At 34.4% G+C, this 26,791-nt stretch overlaps 1 protein-coding gene across 19 annotated transcripts in view; it reads left to right on the plus strand.

Annotated features, from left to right (window-relative positions):
* The window catches only part of CPEB2 (cytoplasmic polyadenylation element binding protein 2), a 64,215-nt gene that overhangs the window by 10,132 nt on the left and 27,292 nt on the right, over positions 1-26,791 (plus strand). For 16 of the 19 annotated variants that reach the window (XM_089911690.1, XM_089911680.1, XM_089911683.1 and 13 more), the window contains 2 exons: positions 4,214-4,304; positions 21,300-21,350. In XM_089911690.1, coding sequence (XP_089767816.1) covers positions 4,214-4,304; positions 21,300-21,350 — 142 coding nt within the window. The remainder of the gene's footprint in view (positions 1-4,213; positions 4,305-21,299; positions 21,351-26,791) is intronic. The other 3 variants (XM_089911685.1, XM_089911688.1, XM_089911691.1) reach the window with 1 other exon arrangement.

Below are 26,791 nucleotides of genomic sequence, written 5' to 3' on the forward strand. Positions count from 1 at the left end.
TAGTTATTTTCAGCATTTATAATCTTTCTCAGGTCATCCTTTTTAAAATTAGGATGACTTTGTTCTTTCTATGTTTTTCAGTCTTTCTAGGACTTCATTGTTGCTTCCATAAGTCTTTGCAAATTTCTGGGTTGAAGAAAATAATAAAATATTAGAATATAAGAAATTACAGTTTTTCCACCATTGTGTTCTAATTTTTGCCTGTTCATTTTTGTTGTGGGATACTGTAATCTCAGTTTCTGAAAGCCCAGTTAGTTGATTCTTTGCCACATAGCTTTCATACTTAAAGTAGATTTGGGTAAACTTTTCCTGATAGACATTCTTACTTTTATGAAATATCTTGGCTGTTTTCAAATAGCCATATAGTAATAAATGTAAGTTACATTGCCATGATTTTCCATATTTTTTTAATGGTAATCAGTGTTGGTGCATTTATGGTTACTTTAAAATGGTTTCAGGATTTCCATTTAGTTTTTGAACCAATGGCAGTTTATGTGAACACAATTTTTTCTAATATCCCTATTTCAGAAGAATGCCTGAGTGTGTTTGTCTTATCAGATTTGTTTTTGTTTTTAATCCCCACGCTTTACTTAATGGAATTATCTGTATGTTTTTAACATGAACCTCTAGGTTTCATTATCCAGAAAGTGACTTTTGAGATGTCATGAGCTCTTTGCCTGCTCAAGGCTGTTTTGTGTTTAGTGATTTAAAAATCATGTGGGATGCAACTGATGCTTAATAAAGTGTAACTTAGTTATAACAGTTTTAAAATAGCTTTGCTGTTTTCTTTGCTGAAGTAGGAGTTTGTTTCATGATGAAAGACTTGATATGCAAAGGAAAATAAGGGACCTTATAAGTGGGCATCTCACTATTTCAGTTTGATGTACGCATTAAAGCTAAAGATATAAATACATGCAGCTTGTTTTTGAATAAGAGTTATCAGAGTTGACATATAGTGGTCACTGATATTTATTGAATAGCTTGCTTAAATATTTTCTCCTCATACCTTAAATATTGTCCATGGCATTGACAGTTGTGTAGGACTCTACATTAATTTTGCTGTGCTCTAAAGCAAGAGCATACTCTTTGGAATGGAAGTAGTGGCTGGCCAAAAAAATAAATAAATAGAAGTTGTGTGGGAAATATCATTTGGGTGGTATCAATAGTCACCATTAATTGAGTTCATAGGTTGACTAAAGACGGGGCATGATCTGATTCTGTTCAGAAAACATCAGCCTGAGAAGATAGCTCTGAACCATAACACATTTTCTTTGCAAGAATTTAAGTTAAATAGAATATAAAGTATCTAGAATATACTCCATCTTAGAACCTATATGATACAGCATACCTTTTGAGATTTTTTTGCTCAATTACATGAACAATTTTTGTCATGACAGTTTACTTTTTAAATTCTATTTTTTAAAATATTTTTTATTTTATTTTTTTGGCTGCGTTGGGTCTTCGTTGCTGCATGCAGGCTTTCTCTAGTTGCAGCGAGCAGGGGCTACTCTTCATTGTGGTGCGCAGGCTTCTCATTGCCGTGGCTTCTCTTGTTGTGGAGCACCGGCTGTAGGCGCATGGGCTTCAGTAATTGTGGTGCACAGGCTCAGTAGTTGCGGCTCGCGGGCTCTAGAGTGCGGGCTCAGTAGTTGTGGTGCACGGGCTCAGTTGCTCCACGGCATGTGGGATCTTCCCGGACCTGGGCTCAAACCCGTGTCTCCTGCATTGGCAGGCGGATTCTTAACCACGGCACTACCAGGGAAGCCCCTAAATTCTATTTTAAGGACATTTTGGAGCTTTGAATATAGTAGTACTTAATCTTTCATTGTGTGGTTGGAGATTGAAGTTGATAGCAAGGTTACATTAATATCTGATACTTGTCTCAGTTTAGTTACTTAACATTTGAGTACCTATTCCGTGGAGGATTCTGAGAAGGCTTTATAGTCCTTTATAATTACCATTTAAAAGTGCAGTCTTTGCCCTCACTGAGCTAAACTTAAACATTTTGGAAAGCTTTTATGGTAAAGATAAAGTACTATTCATTCAACAAACATTTGAGAGCTAGCTATATTCCATAATTAGAAGGTTCCTACCCCTAATTAGCTTAGAAGTGTAGTGGCAGAGGCAGGAAAACCAAAAAATTAGCTATGAACAAGTACAGAAGAAACACAAAGGTGGACATATTTGCTCATTTTTGCTCTTCTCTATTCCGGTTTTATTTATTATATACTACTTCGAGTCTTTGCTTTTCTATTATTTCTATTATTCTTAAAGTGGACTTTAGGCATTGGCTAGTTCGACATGATTATTTTATTTTCTAGAAGATGGAACAGAGCCTAAAAAGGTTTAGTAGCTTCAGGTTAAGAAGCTCAGTGCTTCTTAAAGTATGGCCTTTGGACCAGTAGTCTCGGTATCACCTGGTTACTTACTGGAAATAAAAATGCTCAGGGGCTACTCCAAACTTACTGAATCAGACTGTCAATGAGTCCCAGCAACCTGTGTGTTTAACAAGCCTTCCAGATGTTTCTGAAGCATATTCAAGTTTGAGAACCACTGTTATAGCTCAGTGATTCTCTGTGCCTCCCTCACCAATCAAGATCATTGTTCTAGTGAACACCTATTACTGATGGGTGTGTTATATCTCAGGAGTCTTTAAATAAAAATAAGTAAGGTGTACTAATGTAGGTAATTAGTGATAAAACTCCAGTAAGATCCTCCAAGTCTAGCACTCTTTCCATTCACTGTTACTTTTCACACTTTCAAATTCTTTGACAGCAACTTGTTTAGTCTACAGTAGTGATTCTGTCCCCCTAGCTTTAAAAAGCTCCCAACCCTGATTTAAACATCAAAGTAGAATAAAAAATCAACATATTCTCAGGAAATCTTCTTATGTTTTTCCTCAGCTTTCTAAAAGATTGGTTCTGGATCTTCTCCGGATTGTGGACTCCTTTAGAAAACTAATGAAAGCCATAAACCTTTTCAGAAAAAAAATGTGTACATGCATGTACAGAACATTATATATACTCTCACAGATTTCATGGTCCTTCTTGAAGCTCAGAGACGCAGGTTAAGAAGTGCCTCATTCTGATTTCTGTGGAAACGTTTTTTCCACTTTTCCAGTTCTTCCCTTTCCTTTTTCTATGTTAATCATTTTTTGAGAGTTAAAAATGGCCTGCCCTGCCTCTCCTTCATTTACATACACTGCACAAAAACACATACACGCACATACCTAAATGAGTGGGGGCTGGCACTGACATATTTTGGGAATAGACTGCTTGGTGATTTGAGGAGCACAGGCCAGGGCTTGCTGTAATGGTTCCCTATATATGTATTCAAGTATATTGAGTATATATTGAGCAGAATACAGTATATATTCATGAGCATTAAAGAATCAAATTCCTTGTAGTAAGCAAGTTGAGGGATATAACATTCAGCAAAGAAAACTTCCAACTACACACAGGACTTTGTTCTGAGACTTGATGATATAGGAAACTTGCTGCAATGAGAATTCTTTCACCCTTTCCTCCCCACCTTCCTTTTTTGCAGGGGTGGGTAGAGGGGAGGGAAGATTTAGAAATGCAGAGGCCAATATGTGAGGATTTCAGAGAGCAAGATTTAAATATAAGTATTCTAGATGTTAGTCTTGGTTCCAATATTGGCATTTCATGTTTTTTATTTTTACTGTTTAAGATGTTTATACATTCATTATTATGAAATTCTGACTATTAAATCAAATAACATATGATGTTTGATAGATGTTTAAAGTATGGTGCACTATGGAATTAAGCCCTTTCACCTCAAATGTTTATTTTTCAAGTGCCAGTGTCTGAATTCCTAGATATATGTGAAAAGTTTAAAAGTTAAATAACAACTAAAAATGCTTTCTGTGCGTATAACATTTCAGAAATGTTTATAAGTTGAGAATGATAACAAGAGAAATTATTTTACTATATTGCATTAATACTGCCAATGAAATAAGATTGCTTTTGATATGTGATTTTGGAGGTAAATGTATGAAATATATTGTCCTCCAGTACAAGAGATATTGTAGCTCATGAGATCCTTAGTTACTGGTATTGTCTTGGGATGCAAACTGACTAGTAATATTATATTAGTCAGATGTCCTCTTTTATGTAAGAAGATTTAGATAGTATTTAATCATCACTTTCTGAAAAAATTGCATAAATTATATTCTTTTTTTCTTCTCTTCTAGGATCGAAGTAGAATGTATGACAGTTTGAATATGCACTCTCTGGAAAATTCCCTTATTGATATTATGAGAGCAGAGCATGATCCTCTTAAGGGTAAGTGATTTTTATTTTCTTATATTATCCACCATTTTGTCTGCTTATCATTTTTCACATGAAAATGAGCACTAAGTAACACCTATCTCATCTATAAAATTATGTTTGTTAATAAGAACCCTTGTTTTTATGAAAGGTCATACTTTTTCCTTATTTAGCTTTATGTCAATTTATACAGCGAGAAATGTAAACCTACGTCTCTTGACTTGTTGTTTAAGAAAAAGCCACTGTTTAAAGATGCTCGTCTGTTCACCAAAGGATGAAGAATGGATCTAAAGGTGTTATAGTCACTATTCTAGAATTCTTTCAAATACAGAAATATTAAAAAATAATAATAACTTTCTTGGAATACTTGCATTTGCAGTTTGCAGTAATTCCATCCTAAAATTGTCCTAGGTTAGCTTCCCTTGTCATTTTTCTTCTACCTGTCATATCATAGGGATTTGAAAGTGTTTCAAGGTAGAGAAGCTATTCGTAAAAGTTGGAGCAGATTAGGAAAAAAAATCAGCCCCACTAATCTTACACTATCAGTCTCATCACAGTTACAGTTAGCTGTATCTGAAGAAATTCCGTTAACATACTTGTTTTCATTTGTCTGCACATTACATGTTAGTAATTATTTTATATTTCTTCATAAAAAATACCTCCTTGCCTTTTACATTAATGGTGAAAATCTAGCAAACGGTGTAAACTTGTGATGAGAGATATTAGTTGTCTGTTGCTGCCTAATAAACAATCCCCAAACTTAGCAGCTTAAAACAATAAACGTTTATTACCTCACAGTTTCTGGGAGTCGGGAATTCAGGAGCAGCTTAACTGGTTGGTTCTGGCTCAATATCTCTCATTGAGTCAAAACCACGGGTTACTTTGTAATCTTTCCGTTTTTAATTCTGTAAAGCCAAGAATTACCTTACAAGAGTTAGCCTAAAAACTCTAGAACTTCAGAGTTGGCAGCAAGATGATGGCTGTGGCTGAGTTGGCAATATTGATCAGATATCTAAACATTTTTGTTCTGATTCTGGATTTTGCTTGTGAAGGAGTTTCTTGTCGATTTCCTTTATTGTTAGAGAAGCTCAGGGGATCATTGGTGATTGTCAGTGATGTGTGATAATGTTAATTCTGTTCACAAACTAATAATGATAGTTATATTTTGATTTTTGGTTTTCGTTTTTTTGAGAGCGGTTGCTTCTAACTAAAATTCAGCCTAATTTTTTGAGTATCTGTAGTTGAGGGCTTGTTTTTTTCACTGTTATCCCGACAGTTCCAGTGGCATTTGTCTCGGATCCACTGTTTAAGAATAGAAACCGGCAAGCAGCTTGTGATTATGAAGAATTTCCCTCTGTTTATTTCCTTGCCTTCTGTAGATAGAAAACCCTTAGAAATTCTAATACAAGATAAAGTCAGTATTAACTGTTACCAGTGAATAATTAAAACTTTTTCATTGTTGTTTCTCCCAGTCTTCCATAAAAAAGCCCTTTGAACATGTTAAGAGAAAACATTAATTATCTCACTATTAATTATCTCAGTTTTTCTTTTTTTTCTAGCCTGTTTTATAATAAAAGTGGAGGAAAACCTAGAAAGAAGACTTTGAAAAAGAAAATGGAAGCAGCATAAGGCTAAGAGAATTTAGTAATTGAAAAACTCAAGTTAATTCAGAATTATTTTGTTAGAAAAATTATCTTTGGATGTGGGAAGGGGAAAAACATGCTTATCACCACCTTTAGGAATCATGGTGACAAATCTCTGTTTCTAATTGGAGTATTTTATGTTCTACACTTATTATGACAGGGAACAGAGAAAAAAAATAAAAGAAAAAAACATTTTGAGAATGCTTCTCCACATAGAATTAAGAAATAAGACTGGTACTTCTGCCAAATTGCCATCATATACCTTTTAAAAATTACCTTGATACCAAGTGCTTCCACTTGTTTTTTTCTTTTATTACTAGTACAAATTTCCCTGCCTTCTGGGATATCATACTGTGTATCTTCCTCCCCACACTCTGATCATTACACATCTTCTTTGTGCTGGGCCTCAGTAAAATCTGCGAAAGCAAGGTTATGACAAATATGTGAAACCAATCCCTGAATTTGCTTCTCCTCCCTTCCATTCCTGATCTTTAGGTCATCACTTCAGCCTCTGTCCCATCTCTCTTATCTTTTCATCCCTTTCAGAAAATTCTATTCTCTCTCTTATCTTTTCATCCCTTTCAGAAAATTCTATTCTCTATTTAATATAAGGAAATTCTTTTCTTTTTTCTAAAAAACAGAATGAATCATATTTTATCCTTCTAAAATATTTTCAAAAACACCAACCATTTGCTTTGTCTTCCTTATGGGATCTAATGAACAAGGAGAAGGGAGTTGTGGGGTAAACTTGAAAAAATAAAAATGAATTTCTTATTTCCCTTTGTGTTAATGGTGAAAGTTTCTAGAAAATTTTCTGTATGAACTTGAGTAACGAAAGATTATATTAGTTATCTATTGCTGCATAACAAATTACCCCCAAATTTAGTAGCTTAAAGCAGCAATAAACATTTATTGTCACATGCAGTTTCTGTGGGTTAGAATTCAGAAGCACTTTGGCTGATTGGTTCTGGTGAGAATCTCAGGAGGTAGCAGTCAGGATATCCTATCAGTGAGGCTGCAGTTATCTGAAGGCTTGACTAAGGCTGTAGAACCCTTTTTCAAGATGGCTTACTTACTACGTGGCTGACAAGTTAGTGCAGGCTGTTGGTAGGAGAACTCAGTTCATCACGTGGACCTCTCCACAGGACTGCTGGAGTGTCCTCAGAGCATGGAGCTGGATTCCCCCCAGAGCAAATGATAAAACTCAAGGTGAATGCCCCAGTGTCTTCTATGATTTAGCTTCGGAAGTCTCACACCATCATTTCCATGACATCCTACTAGCTACATAGGTCAGCCCTGCTCAGTTGGGGAGGAGTCTGCTACTCAAGAGCTGTGGCTACTAGGAGGCAAGGATCAGCGGAGGCCGTCATGGAGGCTGCCTTCCACAGAGATGAAAGGCAAAAACTAAATTTGCATTTGGTTCTACTTCTCTAAAGGAAAAGAGAAAGTACTTCAGGTAAGAGTTAATGTTGATAGAAAAGCAATCAAGCAGCTCTCTGGAATCCAAAGAAAGTCTATGGCAGGTTACTGACATGACTGATAACTGACTAATTATACTAACAGAAGGACCCTCCCACCCCCACTTAAGCCCAGAATGCAAGCCTGATGGTTTTTACAAGTCAGTAGGTCATTGTTTAATGTTAAGGTCTTTATAGTCTAGCATAGCAGGTGGAAGGGTCTTATCGAGGCTCTAAAGATGTGAAGTGATGGCAACCAAAGATGGGGCTCTGAATGTATTTTATTCCACTTTTGTTCCTTTTATTCTACTTTTGTACCATGCAGTGTCCAAGACCCTGCTGTGCATTATGTGAAACAGACATGGTCTCTGTTCTTGTGGAATGTACAGCCTAAGGGGGAAAGAGAGACCTTATATGTGTAATATACATAGATACATAGAATATACTAATATAACATGTGTACATGCAATACATGCAGATTATGTATAGATATAGCTACAAGTGTTAGAAATAGTATAGAGAGAGATTATAAAGTGTTCAAGGAGGTAATAAGTGGAGGTACCTAACGTAGCTATGGAGTAAAGAAAGCTGAGACCTGAAACCTGAGCAGCACAAAGATGAAAAAATATTGGGGGGGAAAGTATCACCTAGACAAAGGGACCAGGTTGTATTTAAGAGCTCATCACAACTGAGGAACTGAAAGCAGACTGGTCCTGGCATAGATTGTTCAGGGCTTCCTGATGCTGGTTGGGTATAACACCGCTCAGCCAGTCCAAGGGTGGGGGGGAGGGGGGGCTGCTGCCTTTTCCTCTGTACTGTGAACAGTAACACACTGTTTTATACTTTCCTTAGTACGAGTGGCACTGACTGATCTGTTTTATTTATTCTGCAGTGGTTTCTCACCATGAACCTCCTATTTTCTGATGACTGTCTTGATTTTTGACAAATATTTTCCTTTTCAAAGAAAGGACAAATATGATTCTTTTAATGGTTAAAGTAAATCATGCTTTGCCAAGTGCAGTTCTGTGATTCTGCAGTTTTGTGTTTGCATACCTATTTTAAATAATCTGTGATCTTTTTATGTATGTGTGGGTCAGTGCATTCCCCTTTAAACAAAAGAACAAGACAGCGATTATTGTTAATCTCTCTTCCCTCTCTGCCCTCAGCAATTTACAAAAAGGTCTTACTGTGTAAGCATTTTTACCAAAAATTGCTTACCCCCTCCTCCAAAGCATAAGGGAGAACAAAAAAAATTAATTTAAGCGCATAAAAGATCATTTGAGAACAGTAGGAAGAAATGTAGCTTATATAACAATCTTAGGAGGATCTGTCTCAGCAAGTCACAATGCCTTTACTAATGTTCCCTGAACAATTCAGGGGAATTCAGGAAAAAGGATTTAGAGCGTGATTTTACAATACCAACATATTTTAGAAGTGGATGCCTTTAAAATGTTTTTATTTATTATGTGTTTTTATATATCTAGCATCATTTTTATTACTTGACTGCTAAACTCCTATTCTAAGACTCCTGAAGTAAAACTCTCTGCTTATTTTAAGGAAAATAACCCCTGAGAAAATAAGGAATGACTTCTATAAGGTGCTAAGTGGTCCTGGTAGTACCAAGTAAATTCTTGCTGCATTTCTTCGAAGAAGACAGTTCTCTTTTCCCTCTGATTCCCTTCGCCTGCCTTAGTATAAAATTGAAATACAGAGTCACAAAATAACTTGTATAAATTTCTAAAAGTCTGGTGTGAGAACTTACATTTTAAACTTAAGAACTTCTAAGCTGGACAGAGGTTCTCAAACTTGGAGAACATGTTTAATGGGCAGGTTTCAGGGCCCTGCTCCTAGAGATTGTGCATTGCAGACTATGTAACGTGTACACTTTGAGAAACTCTCGTATAGGAGAACAAGATCAAGGAGATCTATGAAGAAGTTTTAAAATTTTAGTGGAATTTATTAAAATACATCAGAGTGAAAAATAAAACTGATACCAATAATATCCATGCCAAAGTAGTTACATGGCTCCTCTTAAACTGCCCTAGCTTATTCACTCTGACAGAGAGAGGCATGCATTTCTCAGAACCAGTTTTGCTTTTCCTCAGCCACTTGTGGTTCCTGAGTCAAAATTTTCACAAGTGCCAAAAAAAGTATACGACAAAAATCATTTCATTAGAATGTCTTCAAAAAAAGATAATTAAGGATGAATTGCTATACATGCTTTCAATTTTTCAATAAAATGTTTCCTTTTGTTTTAAAAAGGAGTAAGTAGAATTTACATATTCTTTTCCCTTTACTTCATTGATTTTTTTTCTTTTTCCTGTAGATCACTGGCCTTTGATAAAGAGAAAAAAATCATTATCTTTGGAATATATTATATTTATATAGAAGCCATATACATTTTATTATATGTATTCTGACTTTAAGAGATATCACTGTTGTGACATACCTGATACCTTTACCCCCAGCTACTCAGAATTTAGTTCATCTTAAGGAAAGTACGATTTACAAGAGTTTACCTTCTGTCGTAATGCCTGCAGATTGAAAAGGAAATTTTGAAAGTGTGGCTGTAAAAGTTCTTGTTTTAGAAGACTTATTTGAAATATGGTATCATGGATAGAGATTTTAAATTTTTATTTCTTTTTAGATATGTGTCTTAATTAGCAAAAATATTATTAAATTTAGAGTATCTTTGAATATTCAACTAAATGATCTGAGTTACATCAGACTGCAGTTCCTTTTTTAAAAACTTAAACCCATCACACAGAAATGGCAGTGAATTTTCTTAAAAATCACATTTATTCAGGGAATATATGTGTTCATTAAAAGCTTGTTATTCACACAAAGCATCTTTCTTAGAACTTTAAACATGGGCTTCTAACTCTTATTTTAAATTGAAAATAAAAACAAGAATACTTTCTATATAGAACTTGCAGTGATAAAAGCAAGTATATGGGATAACTAGGCCTATGAATTTTAGCTGCTTATGGTATTTGAAAAGGATCTGAGAATCTCTAATGAAGGTTTTTTCTCCAGAGTATAGGACTTTATCCTTTTGAAAATGTTTTTCTTATTACAAAAAGTAGTATGTATTCATTAAAAGAAATTTGGAAAAACTCGGAAAACAAAAGTTTTGAAATCATCAATGGTTCCACAAGCTAAAATAACCACGTTTGATATTTTTGGTGTAAAATTTTTCTAGTCTTTTCTTTTTAAATATATAAGCATAAGATATTTGAGATATTCCAATGTTTACCTTCCCTCCAACCGGGTTAGCTTTTAAAAAGTTAGTTAAGAAAAATATATGTACATAGATTAAAAAGTGAAATAGTGCCATAAGACTTACAGAGCTAAAAATAGAAGCCTTTTCCCTCATTCTTCTCTGTTTACTTCTGATTCCTGTTTCCTAGATGTAGCCACTTTCAACTTTATTTTACCAATTCTTCATGTAATTATTTGTAAATATTAAGTAGTGTATGCTTTATATTTCCTACATTTTAGATATTATCTTTTGACTATCTACTTTAACTTACCCATACCCCAACATTTTCCCTGCTCTGTCCTCTCAAAATTATTTTAGGACCACTTTTGTTTAAATTAGAGGGTATATTTACTATGATAATACAGATATTATTCATAGGTGCACTTCATATGTTTTGTACTATAACATTTTCTTTTTCATATAACTTTCTTTTTCCTGGAATTAATCATGGTCTCTTTTGGTTTGTTTGGTTAGTTTTCTAAGTACTAGTCACTAATTCATCCCAAAATATATTTATAGAACACTGAAGCTTCTCTTAATACATGTAAAAACATCAAATAGTCATTTAGATTGTTTTTTTTTTTTTCCTGCTGTTGTAGGTATCCTTGTAGCCCACCATAACTGTCATTTTGGGACTTCCCTAATCCCAGGAATTCCTTTTTCCTTGGGAATTCATGTCCTGATCTCCATGTGCTTTCTTAATGGTTTATGCCTTTGTTTTATTGGGCCTGTCTTACATAACCTTCCTTCAGACGGGATATAAATTTTGAGACTTGTATGTACGAAACCATGTTTATTCTACCTACAAAAGATGATAGGCTGGTATGGAATTATATATTAGTAATTTAGAATATTGAAAGCAATGCTTCATTACTTCCAGGGCTACTGTAAATATAATACCATTATAAAACCTGTTCATTTGTATGATTGATTGATTGTCTTATTTTCTGTTTTTAAATTTTTGCTTTTTTTACTGGAAGCTTTTAGAATATTTTCATGCCTGTGGTTCTGAAATTTTGTAATAATGAATGCGGGTCTTCCAATGTATGGTGGTGGGGAAGGGTTTACCTACCTGTCTTCTTCCCTTGTCTTCTTTCCTTTCTTCCATCTTTCCTTCCTTCCTTCCATTTCATTGTTTTATTTATTGTACTGTACATTCATTGAGCCATCCTATTTAAGAGATTAATTTCCTTCAGTTCTTGGAAATTTACCATATTTCTTTGATAATTTCTTCCCTTCTATTTTTTATGTTACCTCTTTCTGAAATTCCTGTTCTTGAAATATTAAGCCTCCTATACGCATCATTTGCTTTTCTAATTTCCATTGCTTTATCTGTTGTTTTGCTTTTGGAAAGGTTTCCTCATCTCTTATTTTCAACCCTTCTAATGATTTTTTTATTTAAAAATTTTTCTCTGAACAACTTTTAAGACCCTCTTTAAAAAATTCTGAAAACGTTCCTATTTTTATTCTTCGATCTTATTTCTCTGGAGTATTTATCTTTAAACACTGTATTATAGTTTTGAAGATTATTTTTCCATTTCCTTGTATTGTCTATGCTTCTTTTAAGTTCCTCTTTTCTATTTGTTTGTTTTCTCATGCTGGAAGCTGTCGTCAAATAGCTTATGATCCTTTGCTGTCCATTCTTTTTTTTTTTTTTTTTACATCTTTATTGGAGTATAATTGCCCCACAATGGTGTGTTAGTTTCTGCTTTATAACAAAGTGAATCAGTTATACATATACATATGTTCCCATATCTCTTCACTCTCGCGTCTCCCTCCCTCCCACCCTCCCTATCCCACCCCTCCAGGCGGTCACAAAGCACCGAGCTGATCTCCCTGTGCTATGCGGCTGCTTCCCACTAGCTATCTGCCTTACGTTTGGTAGTGTATATATGTCCATGCCTCTCTCTCGCTTTGTCACAGCTTACCCTTCCCCCTCCCCGTATCCTCAAGTCCATTCTCTAGTAGGTCTGTGTCTTTATTCCTGTCTTACCCCTAGGTTCTTCATGACATTTTTTTTTCTTAAATTCCATATATATGTGTTAGCATACGGTATTTGTCTTTCTCTTTCTGACTTACTTCACTCTGTATGACAGACTCTAGGTCTATCCACCTCATTACAAATAGCTCAATTTCGTTTCTTTTTATGGCTGAGTAATATTCCATTGTATATATGTGCCACATCTTCTTTATCCATTCATCCAATAATGGACACTTAGGTTGCTTCCATGTCCTGGCTCTTGTAAATAGAGCTGCAATGAACATTTTGGTACATGACTCTTTTTGAATTTTGGTTTTCTCAGGGTATATGCCCAGTAGTGGGATTGCTGGGTCATATGGTAGTTCTATTTGTAGTTTTTTAAGGAACCTCCATACTGTTCTCCACAGTGGCTGTATCAATTTACATTCCCACCAACAGTGCAAGAGGGTTCCCTTTTCTCTACACCCTCTCCAGCATTTATCGTTTCTAGATTTTTTGATGATGGCCATTCTGACTGGTGTGAGATGATATCTCATTGTAGTTTTGATTTGCATTTCTCTAATGATTAATGATGTTGAGCATTCTTTCATGTGTTTGTTGGCAATCTGTATATCTTCTTTGGAGAAGCGTCTGTTTAGGTCTTCTGCCCATTTTTGGATTGGGTTGTGGTTTTTTGTTACTGAGCTGCATGAGCTGCTTATAAATTTTAGAGATTAATCCTTTGTCAGTTGCTTCATTTGCAAATATTTCCTCCCATTCTGAGGGTTGTCCATTCATTTTTAAAGATAAGACAAAAATGGTGATTGGAAACTGTGTATGTAATTAGGGCTTATAATCTAGTGAGCATTACTGTAAGCCAGTCATGGAACTATCACAATGTTTGTATTCATGTCTTTTCTTTTGGTCTGTGGAATGAACCTGGATGTATGTCTTCCATTCTTCTGCCTGGGAGCTGTAGGCCTGTCTACTACTAGCCTTCTTAGAAGAGCCAAAGAAGGGGCTGCGTGTCTCTCTGGTTCATGCAGAAACTGACAAGCAATCATCAGCCTTCCTGTTTTCAGTTCTACTCATATCTACTCTCAGTGATAACCAGAGCTTCTTATTTCTGAACCTTTCCAGGTTTCTGCTATAGTAAATGGCTTGTTTGTTGATAATCTTCCCCAGGGACACACCAGTTTTGCTTTCAGTGCTTTCAATGATTCCTGGTCTCCAGAGTCAGCTACCACTCACCCATTCATGTTCACAGCTTTTGAAAATGTTGATATGATTCTTCTGTGATCTCTTCCCATTCCCTTTGTTCTAATGTGCTGTCATTTTAGTGGTTTCAGAAAGCAGCAGAGATGAGCACATGTGTTCAGTCCTCCATGTTCAGCTGGAAGTCTCTGTAACCCCTGGTCCACTTACCTCCTTAGTGAAGCCTCCCTAACACTATAGTCAATAGTAGGTTACTTTGGTAAAGATTGTTAAGGAACTATATTTTTTTTTAATTTGAGCACCTTTCTCATTTATTTTTGATTCAGTCAGTTTTTTTTTTTTTCAGTGTATAGAACTTTTCACATGATAGTGTGTCATGGGAGCAATGACCACTTATGTTTTTGCTTTATTTTTAATCAGCATCTGTTTTAGTGCCAAGCAAATAGAAGGGGCTCAATAAATTATTGGCTGAATGATTAAACGTTTTTCCACAATAATTTTTTATCATTATTCGTTTAGAACTTTTAAAATTATTTACACACATGTGTAAAATAGTTTGTATAACCATTCCCCTATAGTTGGACATTTAGGTATTTCAATTTTTAAATAAAACTCAGTGAGCTCTTTCTGAGTTTATATACATAGAATAGACTTAATACATTTGTTTTTGAGGCTCTAGATGTATATTGCAACTTATTTTTAAGTTTTATGCCAGTTTGTACTGCCACTGATGATGTTTGATTGCCCATTTGTTATTCTTAATATTATTTTTGTTAGTAAACCCTTTTACAGTTTAAAGTTTTGTGACCATTAGTGCAACTTGATTTTAACATTAATTGCATATATCAGTTAGTACCAGTTTTATTGAAGTAATTTTATGATAATACATTATCTTACCAGATGATTAATGACTTTGGTTTAGCCTTTTGTGTTTTTTTGTCTTTCTTTGTGGTTCTACTTTACTTGAAATAAACTTTTTGATATTCTATGTTCCTTGATGTTTCTTAATATATTTTCTGGTATTAATTGGATAAAAGTTTAAAAAGTTATAAATAATTATTAGGTGAAAAAAATATGATGAGATCCTGAATTAAGAGTTAGTTAACTTGATTAATTTTCCTGGAAACTAAAGTAGATTGATGGCTTTTATTAGAGGTAGTTAAGGAATGATTCTGTTGCTTTCTTGGGATCTGGATCTAAGGGTATTTTCTACATTTGTATGATCTTATTCGTAGGCTTTTATGAGGCATGCATTGAGATTTGGGAGTGAGGTCAGGAATGACTGTCCTACCTGTAGGATCTGAGCAGAGATTGGAGTTATTCAAGGTTGGTAATGACCACATTCTGAGTGGCTTTTACCAGGCTTCCTATGAACCATTTTTTTTTTCTAATTAGATTTCAAAGTAAAGGTGAAATGTAGATAATGAAAAAAATATGAGAAGAGTGTACCAAACCAGTGGGAGCAATGCTTTATTTAAAGCATATAAAAAGGAATTTTTCGTATTAGAATTTTTCATTTGAGGGTGTGTGTATGTGTGTGTGTTTAATATATGTATACGGTATATAACATATCATTTATTGAGCACCTGTTACATGCCAAGCACTGTTCTGAGGACTCTACATGTATGTATTAACTTATTTAATTCTCACAACTAAGGGTAGATATTTACCCTTAATTTACAGTTGGATGACTGTGGTGGCTTACTAACAATAATTGTCTAAGCTCCAGTGCTAGTAAGTGGTAGAATTTAATAGCTCTTGAGTTTGTGCTTTTAACCACCACACCATACTGCCTCTCTTACTAGTTGGTTTAATGTTCTAACTCAAACTCTTTATGATGCTAATATGTGATTTAAATGTTTTTTTTCCTATTAAAAGGAGTTGGCAGAATGTGTGGCATTGTTCTTCAGCAATTTTCTCATCAATAATGAGGCATAATTAACTGTGAATATTGGGGCTTTGGAGATCATTTTTTGGATGTATTCATTAAGAAAAAGAAAACAGTCGTGGAGAAGGGAAAAATTAATCTTGGCAAAAGCAAAAAGCAAGACTTGTCTTTTTCCCTCCCCTCCCCATATTTAAGGGGTTTAGAAATGAACTGATAAAAGCTTGTTCTGTGATTTTTCCATTCACTGAGACAATGTCCTTTCCATGCCCCCAAATACAAACATATATTTAGGTACTGTGCTTTAGATTGAGCTTATGGTTCACATAACAGAATGAGCTATTTCATTCATCCATTTAATAAATATTTGAGTCTCTTATGTACTAAGCTCTGTTTTAGATGCTAGAGTAGGGAATAAAAAAGACAAAAAAAGACAAAGTCCTGCCCTTATGCATCTGTTTGAATGAAGGATAGAGACAACAGGAATCAGTGCTATGAAGGAAGAAATATAGTGTCAAGGGAATAGAGAAAGAAAGAAGCTGCTGTTTTAGACAGGATGGTCTGTGATGGCATCTCTTAAAGCCCTAAGTGAAGTGAGAGGTGCAAGCTTTTGTCATATCTAGGCAAGTGCATTTCAAACAGAAAGGAGAGGAAATAATACGGATCCTGAAATGGGAATATGCCTAGTATGTTTACGTAATAGCAGAAGCCAATGTGGTTAGAATGGTAGAGCATGAGGGGCCAGATATTTATTCTAAGTGTGGGAGGGTTTTAAGCAATAAAACAACATGAGCTGACTTAGGTTTTAAAAGGATCACACAGACTGCTGAATGGAGACTAGACAGGTTATTCTGGCAGTCTGAAGAGATGGGGATGGCTTGGGCCAGGGAGACAGTGAAGGATCTGGTGAAGAGCAATCAGGTTGATCTGTATGTTGATAATAGAACAGTTGACAGATTTATACACAGATTAGACAGAGTGAGGAGAAAAGGTAACCCAAGGTTTTGGGATGAGCAAACTAATGGAAAAAAGTGCTATAATACTGATCTGGGGAAATACGGAGTTGAGGTAGAGAGTTGCAGTTGCAGTCATCTGCTTGGAGATGACATATGAAGTTTTGGTAGTAGATAATATCACATAGAGAGGCAGTGTAGAAAGGGAAGTCCAAGGAGTGAACATTGGGGCTTTAGCATTTAAAGGTTGAAAAGAGGAAGAGGACATAGCAAAGCAGACTTCAGGAGTGGCTGCTGATAGAGGAAAACCAAGAGAGTATGGTATCTGGGAAAGGAAATAAGATGATACTTCATCAAATGGACATCTTCTTGTTAACTAGAGGCTTTAAATTTGAGAATACACAAACATTAAGAGATGCTGAGGAAGTGATTGCTTCATTTTATCCTTTCCAATTCATATTTCTGTAACTTAAAAGAATGTTTAAATCCAAGGAAAAAGTGAAATAAGAAATGTTATAATTTTATCACTATTTGGTAAGTTCTTTTTATTGGTAGTAAGTAGTTTAGAGAAAACTCATGTTGATATATATCAATAAATGTATATATGTGAATAGTCTAATATTGGCTTAACTTATTGAAGGTCTTTAAATACTGCTTTGTTAAAATTTTAGTAACTGGTAATTTGTCTTTATAATTGGTAAGTTGTATGCAGTTGTCATATTTCTCAGTGTTTTTTGATGCTCTAATATGCATCTGAAATTGCTAACATGAATTGTCTTTTTATATATGTATTATGTATATTAAAATCATAATAGACTACTAATAAGACAGTTTTCGAGACTGTAGGTCCTCTAGTTATTCACTGACACCTAAGAATAAATATATATTTTTCAAAATTGTTTATTTAAAATTTTATAGTATTTTAATGTAAAAGAAAAAGTACCAAGAGGTAGTATATACCGATTACTTATAGATATGTTAAAAACACCATTAAATTATTATACTTTATCATATTTTCACAATAATAAATAATAGCCCAGTTACCTAAAATTCAATTTGCCCAAACTCATTACTAGAGGACTTTATTTTTAAGGTTAGTTTCTTCTGGTATGACAGAAAACTCGTAAGCAGCTTAAACAACATAGAAGTTTTTTTCTTTTACATAAACATAACACTCCTAGAAGCAGTACTGTGATTTTCATGGATCTAGGGTCCTTCTGTCTTGTTGTTCTGCTATCCTTCACACCCAGCTTTTGCCTCATGATCTGAGATGGCTGATTCAGTTGAGCCGTTGCTTCTGTATTCCGACAAGCAGGAGAAAAGGTAAAAGAAAGGGGGAAGATGTTCCCTTTTAAGGATACCTTCCAGAAACTTCACTTACCAATTTTGTTTTACATCCTGTTGGCCACATCTTAGACACATGGGCATACTTAACTACAAGAAAGGCTGGGAAATTTACTTTCTTACTCTGGGCAGCCCTGTGTCTGTCCATTTGGGTGTCCTAATATCGACAGAAACAGGTGTTAGTCTACAACTACCGGTCTGTGCCACAGGCCCTTAGATAATAGGGAGAAATTGGTTTTATAGCAATGTGGCTTTTTTCTATTTTTCTTTTCTATATTAAAGTATAAGTTAGCTATTATGCTACATAATTATTCTGTGAATATTTTTAATGGATGAATTTACCCTACAACCAACCATGCAAACTTTTCTCCAGGTTATTTTATTAGCTAGGAAGTCATTATAAGATAGTGACTAAGTATGGAGCTAATCTGCCTGATTCGAATTCTGCCAGTGCCACCTGCCAGTGAGGTAACCTTGGGCAAGCTATTTAACCTCTTATGGCAAAGTTTACCTTCAAGTGGGAAGATAATAGTACCTAACTCACAGGATTATTATGAGGATTACATAATTGGTTGTAAAGAACTTAGAAAGCCCCTGGCACATCATAAGCCCTCCAGTGTTAGTTATTACTACCAATTGGCAGGTTCTTAATTAAAGTAATTTTAATACTATCCCATGTAAAATACAGCTGTGAAAGTTGACTTGTAAAGATGTATTAGTATTTCACTGCAGTAGAGGAAAAGTAATTGGGTAATTTTAAAACAGTCTAAATTTGCTTATTTCATTTTTGAATATTTCATTAGTTATATTGAGAGATTTTCTTCTTTGGAGAATTGTATTTTAGTACGTATTTACAGATGAATATCCATTTGCAAATAGATATCTGTCTTTTGAACTTTCCACATAAGGTGTGCCTTTTAGTCCATTTAGAGACCAGAAGTCAAAAAACTATTAGTAATGAAAATATCTTGTTACCTGTGTCTCGGGACAAATAAAGTGAACAGTGAACCTTTTAGAAGATAATTATGTGGCAATTGAAAGTTGAGTGTATTTTGAAGTGGAACTAGTCTTAAGGCTTTGCTTAATTTACTTTTCTTGGAAGTCTTACTTGAATCCCTGGGCTTGGTTAAGTACTCCTTTGTGTTTTTTTATATAGCATACTGTACATAACTCTTCACACTTGGCAGAGTTTATTGAAATTGCATATTTGTGTCTGTCCCTCCTACCACATCATAAGCAGAGACTGTATCTCACTCATGTGTGTATCCTCAGCATCCTGCACTATCAGTATACAAGACTTAATGAACTTGTTACACTGATCAGAGCAATACAGGTTGCCACTTTTGTAGGGATTTTGATTTTCAATCTCAAGAAATAACAGTGATTTTTTTCATGACTTTAAGTTGTTCTGTAAATTTGGTCAGCTGCAACAAGATGTTTAGAAATAGCATATTTCCAAAATAAACTGTGATCCTTCAGACAAAGTACATGCTGTTGAAATCCAGTTTAAGAAAGCTCTGCTTCCTAATTCTTTCTGTCTTGTGCCTTTTGTGCATACTCTTCTATTTCTTACTCCATACTAAAGTATCACAACAATAAGCTTTTTTAGAGTATGACAGCTTTATTTAAGAGGTCATTTAGTTAACTAATATCATGCTGCATGAAACTTAGGAGTAAATGAGAGGTGGTAAATTGTCCTTTGAAGGGCAGAAACATTTACTTTAACTATGTTGAGTCTGAAAACAAAATGTGTAGTTAAATTAGAGCTCAGATGAAGTGTGTGTGTATGAATAAGTGTATGTGTATATATATATATACACAAACACACACATACATAGCTATCTATTTGAATGTCAAAATTAGCTTATCTTTGCCACTTGGCTCTTGCACTGGAGATAATCAAATTCTTTAGCTTCATGATTAAAAGCCAATAGAAAATATCTGTTTTGCATGGGATATTTTGGAAAGGACACTTAGCATATAAAGTACTTGCTGAAGTGGTAAGGGTAGATGCAGTTAATCTCTACTCCTTACTAATCATGTCAAATCCATTCAGATATTTATTGGTCCCCCCGCTCTGGTGTCAGTGCATTACACACTATCATATTGTCTTTTTAAAGGGCTGTGCTAAACGTTGCTGAAATGCAATCTCACAGATATTTAATTTTTAGAAGTTTTCTAAGTGGATTTTAATGTACCTTTCTAATAGACTATCAGAGATTCAGGCATTAGAGGAAAATCCTGTATTTTAATGGACTACAAACAATGATCATTCTCACTATTGGCATTTAATCAAATAAGTGTTATGATGTAAAACTGCTGGATAAACCACAGTTTGTTCATGCATACCTTTTTTCTCTTCCACAGCAGTATGTAGTGCTACTGTCCCTTCCGCATTTTAGTAAATGCAAAACTTCTAATGAAGGATGACTCAAAAGAAGTACTATGCTCTTCAGCTTTAATATTTTCATTTTTTATATTTTTATGACATTTATAAACTTTGAACAAGTTAAATTTCCAATATCATTTGTAATAAAGCATTTAAGATGGTTTTTTTTTTGTTTTGCGGTACGTGGGCCTCTCACTGTAGTGGCCTCTTCCGTTGCGGAGCACAGGCTCCGGACGCGCAGGCTCAGCGGCCATGGCTCATGGGCCCAGCCGCTCCGTGGCATGTGGGATCTTCCTGGAACGGGGCATGAACCCGTGTCCCCTGCATCGGCAGGCGGACTCTCAACCACTGCACCACCAGGGAAGCCCTAAGATGTTTTTATTAAACTACTTTTTTTAAATGAAACTGATAAAATCATATTGAATTCAATAGCAAGTTGTGATATGTTTGGGGGGCTTATTTTTTATTATATTTTGTTTTTTTATTTAAGAATGTAAGTTTCTTTCCTTCAAATATCATTTTTGGGAAAAGAGATCTTTAGCAAAAATTACAAACAGATTTGAAAATATTTTTTTTAAATTTCACATCCTATATTAAGTTTGAAAGACTAGGATACCTACATCATTTTCACATTAAAAAAAAAACAAATAGGCTTTATTCTATAAGCATTGCTCCCAAATCACATTGTGCTCTTATATTCTAAGAACGGAAGTTAACTGTTTCTTTTCGTTTTCAGTTTTCAAAGACAGTTTTAGTTAATACAGTTTGAGCTAAACATTAATTTTTTATTCCTTAAGAACTGTACTGTGCTCAATAAATCTCTCCTCCTTACTCCCCTTCCATTTTTTTGCTTTTCAAACAGTTCCATAATCTTCAAACTTCCCTTTCCTGTCTTTTTAAAGGTCGATTGAGCTATCCACATCCAGGAACTGACAATCTGTTGATGTTAAATGGTAAGTTTTATAACAACATTTTATGTTTCCAATTGATTTATATAAAAAAAGATGAATGAATACATGTTTCTCTAAACCTTCCCCATATACACAAGTTAGTCATTTTATAAGTATTCAGTATAAAAGTAAAGCTACAACTCTTCTGTACAGAAAGCAGAATTAGGAGTTTGAGTGTATTCTCACTGGCAAAGCAGTCATTAAAGTGTATTTGTGACAGTATGATTTAATTCAATGATCATGGCTTTGGAGATAGTCCTGAGTTTGAATATCGGCTTTCCAGTTTATTGTATTAACTTGGTCAAGTAACTTCTGTGAGCCTTAGTCTCCCATCTGTGAAATGGGAGTAACGGTCTAAAGGTTCATTATGAAAATTAAATGAGATAATATTTGCAAAGTGCATAGAGCTTGTTACTTATTATAGTACTTGTGTTTATGTTCACCTAAGGAATATACTGGTGATTCTATAATTATGGGAGTCACACCAACTTAATTTATTCTAACTAGAAAGTTTACACAGTGAATTTTATTCTGGTGGAAAAGAATAAACTTTCATTAAAGTTGTTTTCTTTCCATGGGGCAAACATTACATTCAGAGTCACGGTACCTAGCACATCCATGACTGTGGGAGTAGACATGCAGGATTAAAATATCCTTCACAAAGGTATTTTTAAATCAGAGGGCGGGTCTGAGGAGAGGGAAGTAGGATGAAGAAGGAATGGTAAAGATAGCATAGGACTTCCTTTAAAATACATAATTAATTACTAGAATGGCTTGGCACTTCTTTTTCAGCTAAAGCTTTGTTGAAAAAACATGGCAATGAAATTGAAAAACAAAGGCTGAAAAAACAGCCAGTGTAAAGCTAGACCATGTGAACTCTAGTGTTAAGTAAAAACTAATATTAAGAAAAGATGGAAAGATAGGAATAAAGTCTAGGCTACCTAGGAGATTGTCAGATAGGATTTTGGAATGAGAGAAAAATTGAAGACGCAAAGTGTTAAGTGAGGTGCTAAATTGATTCATTCAACATTTGACCCTTCTGTATTGAGTCACCCACCACATGCCAGCCTAGTCTAAACACTGGATTAACTATTAGTAAGGATCTTCAAAGATGGTTAGAGGTAGAATTGTCAAGGTATTAACAATGGGGCCAGACTGCACTCTAGGCTGAGGCCATGTTCAGGCTAGACCTTACAGCGGTCTAGTAGTCCACATTTATGAAGTTAGGGAATTTTGGTGTTTCCATAGACTTTGACCAGAAAGGCACTAGAAATTGCATTCCAGGACTTCTTCTTTCTACCATGGAATTAAAAAAACATATCATTTAAGTAGCTGGTCTCTGAACTCTAAATCTGTGACTAAAAATTAGACTGTTGAAATTGAGTTTACAAAACACAAAATAGATCATAATCTTTATTACTCTCAGGGCTTGATTTATAAAATAATGATAGCTTTAGGTAATGATAAATTTTTAATATATTGATCCTGAGTTCCTTAAAGCCTTTTCTTTTGGAACAGTCTATGTGGTAAATAAAGATCATTCACATTTCAATTTTAACTTCTAAAAAAAGCAATTTAGTTGAAAATTTTGAATTTGCATATGTTTCACGTATTCTGTTAAAATCCATCTGAAGGAAAGTACTGTATGAGATAATTTGTTAGATCATTCACAGATGTTCTTAGACTGCTGAATACATAGTTAAACTAGGATGATTCAGAAGTATATCGTAATCACAGTAGAATGTGTTGGTTCTGTGTGAGCAGAGCTTAGTAGCCACACTATTTTTACAGCTTATACTTTTTGGTTGCACTAATTGTTAAACGAATTGACTTTATCAGTTGTCTAAAGCCTTTGTAAATAATCTAGATGTTAGGTTGAAAGTGTTTTATAACATAGTAGACAAAAGCATATTTTATTAAATATATATTTTCAAAGTCATATTTTCAAAATGACTTTGAAAGAGTAAAAATCATGTCCTGTGAACAGATGAAGAAATTGGATCTGTTTGGAGAATATAAAATTAAGGCAGGCAAGAGTTGCATCTGTGGACAAATTTGTTTTTTCATTATGTGAGCATTTTTCACAGAATGCCATTTTAGGGCTATAGTACGTACTCAGTACAGTAAGCCATCCTGGAAATTCTGAACTTCTTCTGGCAAGGGACTAGGGGAGAAAAATTATAATGAAACTAGGACATCAAAGTGTTTCGGCCAGTAGAAACAATTTGATCCAAAGAGAAAAAAAAGACACTCACTTGGGATCATTGGTTAAGAGGGAAAGCAAGAGTGGAAAATTGGGTATATTTATAGGGTAAGAAAGTATTTGAATATTAAGGATTTCGATAATTTTTGTAGACATCAAGGTTATTGAAGAAAGAAGTGAGAATTAAGTGATGTTAATACCAAACCTTTGCCTATACTAAATTATTATTAAATATTATTGACTGATTAAAGAAATTATAGCATCTCGGCACATAGACCTGCTTTTTAAATTGTTGCTCTTTTTAGTTTGTTACAGATTTCACTCACTATTAGGCAATTGATTAAGTAAGTTGCATTACTTAACCAACAAGCATAGCTAATATTACAGACTTTGAAAATCAATATGGGTAATAAATTATACATCAGTATTTCTTTTGTGTGGTGATTTAGCAGTAGTTCGTAGTGGTTAGCATCACAGACTCTGGAGCCAGACTATCTGGGTTTACACCCAAGTTTGCTATTTCTAGCTGTGTGACCTTGGGCAGCTTCCCTTTGACTCAAGAGTCCTCATGTGTAAAAGAGAGGCAGCATGCTGCCTGCCTCAGGGGGATTGTGTGAGAAGTGAGTGAATTCATTCATGTACAGTATTTAGAACAGTTACTGAAAGTCAAAGTTTGTTGTGGCAATGGGTGATGAACAGTGACAAAAATGACTTTGAAAGAGTAAAAGTCATGTCCTGTGAATAGATGGAGTTGGATCTGTTTGGAGAATATAAAATTAAGAGAAGACAAAACTGATATTTTCAACTGAAGAATGTTATGTATAGTGGACAAAGAAGGCTTGTTTTATGTTATTTCAAAAAACCAAACTAGAACCATTTGGAAGAAGCTATTTAGGGACAAAATTTGAGTCAATAAAAGTAAAATGACTTCTCAAGCAGTGTTTTCTACAGTGTGGTACACTTGCCCCTTGTGGTACCTAAGATGATTTTTGATGGTGCACAAATACACATTAAAATAAACACATGACTATTCCAGCTTAAGAACGTTCCTTAGAAAATACAGAACTGGCAGAAATCTATGATGTCACAGTGGTGCTAGGCTTGATTGAGTCCATTAAAAAATAATACATAAATATGAGTATAGTTATGAAGATAAGGCAAACATTGTAAAGATTTTGTGATTCTACCTTTCTAATTAATTAGCGTTATGGCTAAACATGTAAATATTCCTATAAGGGATAAACAGGGACTGGAATAAAGGTCAGGGAGTTGGTCAAAACAGGTAAATCTATGAACTACCCCGGCACATCCTTTAACTCTGAGCCTCTGTTTACTCAGATATAGAAAAAGTTATAATCCCACACCTGTATGTCTCATGAAATTGTTATATTAGATTTTTTTTAAATTTTAACAATAAAAAATGCCATAGAAATGTAACTGCAAATAGGCTCCTATTTCTGAACAGACCATGTTCCTCAGTTCAGTTAGACATCCAGCTGAATTGACTAGTGGACACTGCCACTATTGAATAATTCAAATTTTGTAGAAGAGTCCAAATTTAACATCCAGAAGTACTTTAGGGAAGTCACATTATATAGGAATGGGTAGATTGTCTAAAAACCAAAGGATTTACTCTCTGATATTAGAATGATGGCTTTAATGTTTCTAAGTGTATAAATCTTATACTTTTAATTATCAATAGTAAAAAACAAAATACAAAATTTTGAAAAACACCTTGTTTTCCATAGAAGTAAGGAGCAATACAAAATGATGTATTTGAGTATTTGTTTCTATTACTGTAGGAATTACTGTACTCCCTTCACATGTCTCCCAAGGAAAATAGCTTACATTTTTATTAGTACATATGATTTTTCAAAAGGAGAACAGATCGAGCAGAAGTATGGGGAAGGGGTGGCATTAGCAAGCTGGTTTGAAATTCAAATTTGTGATTAGCCACATACAGCCATGTTTGTAATCAAGAGCTTGCTCTACTTTGGGAGGAAGTTATGTGTATCTTTTAATTAAGAAAATTTACTCAGTAATGAAATTGTTTTAAGTGTATTAAGTTATGAAAATAGGAAACTTGAGTATGCAATCAGTTCTTTTTTTTATGCTGATGGAAGTAAAGTAGATAGCAGCAGATTTATTTTGGATATTGAAAAGGATTATGATTTGGGAGGCATATTTCTCTCCCTGGTTTTGGCTTTTTTAGAGCAAAAAATAAGAATGTCATTAGTTTCACACCAAGAGAACTTTAACCTTTAAATATTTCCAGCTGATTTGGTATGTTTACCTATCCCTTCCTCCAGCTGCAGTAATTCACGTACCACAAACTATAGCTAAGAGTCAATATATAAGGGCACAAAGGTCCTAAGGAGAATGTTAGAATTATCCTGTTTCTTTTTTAGTAGCTGTGGGTTAGAATCTAAATAAGATCATTGGTAATCCAGGACCAAAATGTAAAGTCCCTTGTATAAGAAAGGTCTTCAGGCTTTTCTCACATCGTTCTTATCACCTTCATTTAAAACAAAGAAATATATATATATGTGTGTGTGTGTATAATACATATTTTAACGCACATGCATAATATATATATATATTTACACATGTATGTTAAATAGCCAATTCCTCACTTTTTCTAAGGCTTTATAAATTTATGTAACTGAAATTTAATATTATAAATACAGTGTTTTATACAACAAATTATTTGCTTTTTTTCTAAATCATATTCTAAATGAGTTTGGGAGGAACATATTGTTTTAAGAAGTCTCTTTTAATTAAAACATAATGAATACTAGACATTTAATGATTTTTCTTTCTCACTGAGGATTTCTGATAATTCTGATTCAGTTGCAGTGGGACATATCCCTGAAATTCACATAGAAATATCGGTAGAAAAAGTGAGTACACATACCACTGCTTAGCGTGGTGGTAGCAGATTGGTTATTTCCGTGACAGGGAAGAGGAAACGTTTCACATGGTTTAGCTTCATCTGCAGTCAGTTCTATTTTTGGTAATGTAAAGACTTGGAATCTGAGAGTTGTCCAAAAAATAAGTGCAATAGCTCTTTACAGGATTCTAAAATTCCTCAGTTATGAGATAGTTGGAGAAATTTTCTAAATAATGTGTTCAAACCTAGGACTGAGATGAAACCTAAGATGTTGTGAGTGTTTGTGCATATTTTCACTATTTTAATATTGAGTAGCCTCAGCTAAGAAGCATAAACTGGTTATGATGTCGT

Source organism: Delphinapterus leucas, chromosome 5 (genome assembly GCF_059928025.1).
Source record: "Delphinapterus leucas isolate spDelLeu-1000000601 "Yukka" chromosome 5, BTC_Dleu_Yukka2, whole genome shotgun sequence".
Lineage (NCBI taxonomy): Eukaryota > Metazoa > Chordata > Mammalia > Artiodactyla > Monodontidae > Delphinapterus > Delphinapterus leucas.